The 7,020-nt window shown below is 44.9% G+C and overlaps 1 protein-coding gene across 1 annotated transcript in view; it reads right to left on the reverse strand.

Moving 5' to 3' along the window:
* slit2 (slit homolog 2 (Drosophila)) overlaps positions 1 to 7,004 on the reverse strand; it is a gene marked incomplete in the record, with an annotated part of 73,556 nt that extends 66,552 nt beyond the window's left edge. Inside the window, 3 exon segments of the mRNA XM_035659739.1 lie at positions 3,436 to 3,507; positions 5,080 to 5,151; positions 6,044 to 7,004. Coding sequence (XP_035515632.1) covers positions 3,436 to 3,507; positions 5,080 to 5,151; positions 6,044 to 6,252 — 353 coding nt within the window.
* Positions 7,005 to 7,020: the final 16 nt, after the last annotated feature.

The following is a 7,020-nucleotide window of genomic DNA, read 5'->3' on the forward strand; positions in this document are numbered from 1 at the left end:
ACACACACACACATACATACAGTCCTAACACCTCAGAGGCTTGTAGATGTGTAGTACTACAGCCTTGCACACTCTGGCTGGGAAGGAAATAACAAACCACCTCAGAAACCAATTATTACTCCACCGATGCCACTGCTGCTATAATACAGTTTTTACACTAACAATCTGTCTCTCACACACACGCAGTACTGTTACCATAGTTATGACTGAAACCTTGTGGACATTTCCATGTCTTTACTCCAGAACTACCTGAAACTGACCAGTATGTGTGGTGTGTGTGTGTGTGCCTATCTATTCCAATGTACTGGATTTACCTTTGGTGCATCTGAAGTAAACATCATCCACCAACGATTTACACACACTGATCCGACCTGTTATTTTAACACTAATGACAGATACACTATGATCTGCCATGAAAACAAAGAAATGCAGAAATCTAGTCTGTGAATTCCTTTGCTATCACCCAAAACAAAATCATTCACATTCAGCAGTTTTGAAGAGCTTTTCCTTGAAACTTTGAGCACTTTTACTTCTAACTGGTGTTTACCAATAAATATAACAAATGTTGAGAGTTTGAATGTTCAGAGCACATCACAGACAGGCAGCGACCAAGGAAAATCTATCACAAATTACTTTTCAGACACAAATGCTGTAGCGAAAATGGCTTTTTGTGTGTCTTCACAGTGCAGATAATTTCAAGCTCCGCTGCTCAATAAAAAAAGGGAAAAGAAACATTTGAAACTTTGCCCTGAAATGATCAGCAAGAACAACGTTATCACTCAGCTGCTGTAGAGCTAATCATTTAGCACTAATCCAGTGCTTTTTTTTAAAATCCATATCCCACTATGTGGGATCACTGCATGTTACAATTATCTTTGGCTAGTTAGATTGTCCACAACACAATCACTTAGTTTGAGGTTTAATTATGTAGTTTGTAAGCACTGTTGATAGACACATCTTACTACCTGTAATCACTTTTACAATTATTCATTGCTGTTAAAAATATCTTTGACAATGTGATCACTCAATTACAGGCTAATTATCTATGGCTTTATCTCACTGCTGCTCTCTGAAATGATCGTCTCAATGCCTGTAATTACTGTTTTGTTTCTCTCTGCATATCTGTGGCTGTTATCGCCTTCAATCTCACAGCCTTTGAATTGGATAGGGGCTGTAAACCAGTCAAATGTGAGAGGAGGATAAGAGGATCAGAAACTCCTCTCTTTCCTATTCTTCATCCACAGAGAGAGGGAGTGAAGAATGTATGACATTCCTATATGCGCAGGACAATAGAGACAGAGAACGAGATGGGTGGGTATGGAAGAAAAACATGAGGAGAGGTTAAAGAATAAATGAAAAAAAGACAGAAGGCAAAATGGAGATAAAAACAGTGTTTGCGTAAGTTAATGCACATACATACCCCTGCATGTGTTTGTGTATGTTGTGACATGCCTATGTCCTCCACCTCCCTTGACCACCTACCCCTCCTCCGTACCCCCCAGCTACTGCCCCACACCTGACCCCACCCTGCCCAGCCCTGCAGGGCCTGTCGCAAAAAAAAAAAAAAAGGATGACAAGGGGAACCGTTTTCCACCCCTGTGGGGGGCAGTCACTGTTGATCCATCAGTCCAGCTTAGGGCCCTCTCCTCTGGGCAGTGGTGCCCAGCAGGACCCCTCCAGCCCCCCAGAGGATGAAGGCCTTTGAAATGAGCCCCCAGACTCCAGACTCCGGAGACGTGCCTTTGTCCAGCGGCTGCAGGGGGGCATTGATGACTGACTCCATCTTTGTGTTTGTGAACATGCCACGCCAGAGACGCTGAATTACAGTTGAAAACCCTCGCGAGGACAACAGAAAACAGCCATGTTGTGTCAGAAAGATAGCCACTGTCAAAGGTGTTTGTTGCCAACAGAGACAAGACAAAACTAGTGTGCATAGTTTGATGTGAAAGACTTTATCTGCTACTGCTATTTAAGAGCTTGTCTACATTATATACCAGTTGTGCAAGAGTGTTGAAGCTTGTTTTGCTCTTATATATGTGTGAGTGACATGTACAGAAGGTCATTACTATCAAAGTTTACAGTTAAAGCTGGACCATACGCAGTTAAATATTGCCCTCTTTGTCTGCAGCTCTGGGCAGGAATTCCCAGATCTGCTTACCCGGACAGAACCCAGCGTTGGTTGCATGAGAGGCACTAACAGATTCCTTATAGTGGCCCACAGAGCTTCTCTCTCTGTCAACAAAGAGCAGCCATAGTGCCGCAGAGAGCAGAGAAAAACCAGGCATGACACACCCAAGACAAGAGCAGCCGGGGAATCACGATATTTCATTCTTTCCCATCCTTTGAAGAATTTATCCAAAACAGCTATCAAGAAGATTAACCACCTTCATTTGATTCTGTACCGCGTGCATGTCTGTGTAAGCGTACAGGTGGATGTTCTCTGTGTGTACAGGTATGTCTGTGTTTTTGTAAATGTGTGTGTAAGCAGCGAGGATTTTTTATGTGTCTTTAATTAAAAGCTTGGGTTTAAGCCTCCTCAGAATCTGTCACAGTCTGCTGCATTCCAGTGTGTCACTGGTTGATAGTCGGGCCACAATAACACACGCACATATATACGGACAGCTCACACATCAAGCAAAGTTGACAGTCGACACAATGGACATATCAGCAGTCAGGGGTCCACATCCCCCTTCTGTCTTGCGCTCTCACACACTACCAGGACTTAATTATGCCATAACTGCCTTAGGGTTGGATGCTGAATACCAGTGATTCCAGGCCAGCGCCATAACAACCTTTGACTGTTCCTCTGTGGCTGCCCCCGCGACTCATTTTCAAAATTTTCCTCTTGGACTGAGACGTTGGCAGCCCCATATTCACTGGCAGCTGATTTACAGATTTGATGACCTGAGGACATCCTGCGTCAAAATCCTGGTAGTGTCATAAATCCAGGACCAGGTTTTGCACAATGTGCCTACTGATACAAACCAACCATTAAAAAAAAGCCATGAAATTATGCAGGATGGACTGGCCAACGTGATATTGTAAGCAAACAATCAAAACCAGATGGATGACACAAGTTGATGAGATGTCTCTGCAGTGCTACGGTTCACCAGGTGATGGATATCGTACCATCAGATGCAGATTGCGTTAACCCCATCTCACACGGTGTGAAATGCACTGAACCTGCAGGATTGTTGATATGTACAGTGTGTAAGGGCCTTCAGAAAAGTCAATGTAGAATCAATGACAAAGATGAAGTTGTTCTGATGTCCCAACACCTTTTATCCTACTGTATATGCACATTTACACATACGTGAAGAGAGGGTGTGCGTGCTTGGTATGCCTACGATTTTGAGGACATCAACATGCGTCCGTGCAGAGAATGTGTGAAGGCAAGAAAATGGCGGCTGCTTCGATTAAAAAAAGGTTACTCACAGTCTTTCCAGCTCCTTCAGGTCCTGGAAGGCTCCTCTCTCGATTGTGGTGATTTTATTCTCCATTAGCTGCCTGAAGGAGAAACACCAGGAGAGAGAGTGAGACAATAAGAAATTGGACATACAGAAGAAAAGAAGACAAGAGGGAAAGAAAGAGAGTGATAGAGAGACACTCAGAGCGTGAGAGCTGACAGAGCGATTTGTGGGACGACACTGTGAGAGGCCGAAGAAAAGGAGAAAGATGGCTGGATGGGGCCACAGATAAGAGAGTGAAGAGGAAGAGAAGGTGACAGAGAGCGAGACAGGGCACGACGAGAGGCAATGAGATTGACATTGGAGAGGAGAGGGAGGGAGAGATGGAGAAGATAGGTGGCAGTGGGTGTGAAAAAAAGAAGAAAAACAGATTGGTTGAGATGGAAAGTGATAGACTGTTGAAACAGCAAAAGAGAGAGAGAGAGAGAGAGAGAGAGAAGACAATCAGCAGTGGGTCGATAGAGACCCAGAATTGACTTTAAAACTGGCCCATCAGTTGGACAGCGACTCATCTATCATCCAATTTACTCTCTATCTAACCACGTAGCTGTGACTACTCATTCACTTACACTAGCACAACTCCCCCAAGAGCACCGTGCTGACCAAGCCAAGCAGCCACACACTCACAGATTCAGACTGTATACTCACGATAAGCAGATATAACTGGTTTGTACATTGAAATTTAGCAGTTATTTTCATTATTTTTATTACCATTAATCTTCTGATTTTTTTTCTTGATTAATCGTCTGTAATTGTGACCAAGTGCCAAGGAGATGTCTTCAAAGTGGTTGTTTTGAACAATCAACGGGCCAAATTAGTTAATTATCAAGAAAACTTGCCAAAGAATTGGTTTTCAAATTACCCATGACATGAACACACAGGAAACAGCTAGGATGAAGACTGAAACACACACACATAAACACACACACGCACACAAACACACACTCAATTAAGGACCTAATCTCTGGAGGAATTCCAACAATGTGTATTCCCTGCCATTCACTTTTAGCAGCTGAATGGCACACACACACACACACACACGCACACATAATAAAAGCAGGCTATCCCTGTCCCACTCTTAACCTGGATCCATCCCAGGTAAGAAACCTGTTCTTACATGAATCTATCATTTCCTTTCCTTTCCTTCCTCCCTCCCTTCCAGCTGCATTCCTCCCTCCGCGGTTACACCTAATGACCGCTATCTCTTTCCCCCTTTGCCCGGTGGTTAAAATAAGCCCCTCCTGACACTTCCACTGGCAGATTAACACGACAGCATTAACAGGTGCCACTGCTAGTCTGTTTAGACACACATTCGGACTCAATGAAACCGGCTTGCTTCCCACGACTACAGACGCAGTGCTGCATGCGGCAGCTCCAGGGCTGGATAAGCCTGATGCTGAAACAGGACTGGGAACAGTTAAATCTGTGTGTGTGTGTGTGTGTGTGTGTGTGTGTGTTGTTGGTGGTATTTTGAGGAGGGAAAGTTATTGGAATTGCAAGGTGCTGCTTGTTAGAGCTGTGCGTGAGAGTGCTTTTTTTCTCTTTCTTTTGCATCTTGCAAAGGAGGAGGGGAAAAGAAATGAGAAAATGAAATAGATAAAATGCCACTTACAATACTCTTAGATGTCTCAGTCCTGCAAAATCCGCCTTGGTGATTTTAGTGAGGTTGTTTGCATTCAGATCCCTAGACAGAGAAATGGATACAGGGGGGCTGTCAGTACATGAGATATGAGACGTTAATAAAACAAGAACAGAGCAGGTGAGCAGGTCTCCGTCTGCTGAAGGGTTTTTTTGTTGAAACTTGGTGTGCCGTGGTCAATGCAGAATTGTCATTTGAGCGTCAGAGAAAATTGAGAATGAATTTCATCAAGGGGTCTCTGACTAATAAAATACGGGCCTGTTTAACTCAAAGCCCACTTGTCCAAATCCGTTTTTGATTAACTTGCTGGTCTCCAGACAAACCGATGTGGTCTACGGAGGCTGTGCTAATGCAACAGTGCGAAACCACCAACACAACCACAGCAGTGCCACTAACTTCAGCTCCGCGATCAGTAACGTTATTTCCTCACATGAAACACAAGCAATCTGAACTCTAGTGTTTCTGCACTTTGCACGACAAAATCAAAATTGACATCAGCTGGATTCAGCAGCATTTACAGATCCTAAGGTTTAGTTTTTGACATGTTAGTCTAAATGTAAAGCTCTGCGCTATTAAGATGTGGTCCCCAAGGGGAAAAAAAATCTCCCAATACGCTGTCAGCATGTAGTTTAAAAGGACGAGCTATACAAATATAACAACAAGAGTATTAATCAAAAATGTAGGAACATTAAATGATTATAAAAACATTCCTGGTGATATAATTTAGAGTATTAAATACCAGAAAGTGTGATAAGATTGCCGTAAACTCCTTAAACCCCTTAAAGAGAAGCACAGTTTTATTGAATATACCATTAAAACACCGTAAATAAGATAATTAATCTTATTGTAGTGATTTTTTCTGTTTAGTGTGTTTAAATTGTTGGGAAATATTATCCGCATGTTAAAGCAAAACTGCTCTTCCCCAGTCATTACTTACAGTCGCTCCGCGTTGCGAGGTATGTTCCTGGGCACGCTGCGGAGCCCTTGGCCGTGACAGTCCACTGTAGTCCCGGTGCAGGAGCACTGGGCTGGGCAGGGCTGGCCGTCCGCTCCGCCGGACAGGACCAGTACCAGAACAGCCACCAGCAGCCCCAGCGCAGTTGCCGGGGAGCGGCCAAGGCCAACGGGGCTCAGAGCTCCCACCATCACTGCGGCAAGTGGGGGCCAATATGAGACCCACAAAATACTGAGAAAAATACAAGGGCGTTAAAAATAAAAGCCCCGAGATCCCCCGAAAGAGCTCACCAAACTCTGCACGCAACGGGATGCCGTCCTCCTTTTCGCTGTCCTCCTTTTCAGACGTGTGTTTCTGAAATTTCTCGTTCTGAATTTACATTTGGGTCTTCTTGGAGGGGTTTTCGATGTGTCAAGGCTATGAACCGGGAATTTGGTCCCCCTGGGCTGGAAGAGGGGAGGTCGACGAGGCGGTGGACCGGCTCTCTGGCTGCGCTACAGCGGCGCAAACTTCCACATGTCCCCGGCATGCGGTGCCCAAATCCCCCCGGTGTGTGTTGTGTCTGTGTATGTATACGTGAGCGTGCGGAACCAAGCCAGTGAATCACCTCGATCCTTGATGTGATCCAGAGAAACACACTCTCACACACACTTCAGTGCACACACACACACACACTCCGCACTCCAGGTGAGGCTGTCTTGGTTATTAATTCACAACACGCGTCCGGAGAGAGAGCAGCGACAGTGCTCGGTGTCCCCAAAAAGCTCAGCAGAGGTCACCGTGGTGGAGAGATATTGATTCCGATCATATATCAATTGCCGGTCAGTGGCAAGGGTGTAGGCAGTGTGAGTGAGGAGAAGAGCCCCATGAAAGACCAGCGCGCAATACTATAATCCAACTCTGCGTGGTGCGTCAAAGCGCTGCTCCCGAGAGTGTGTGATAGGGAGAGAGAGAGAGAG

This window comes from Morone saxatilis, unplaced genomic scaffold (assembly GCF_004916995.1).
Source record: "Morone saxatilis isolate NCDOM2014 unplaced genomic scaffold, NCSU_SB_2.0 Contig17, whole genome shotgun sequence".
Taxonomy (NCBI): Eukaryota; Metazoa; Chordata; class Actinopteri; family Moronidae; genus Morone; species Morone saxatilis.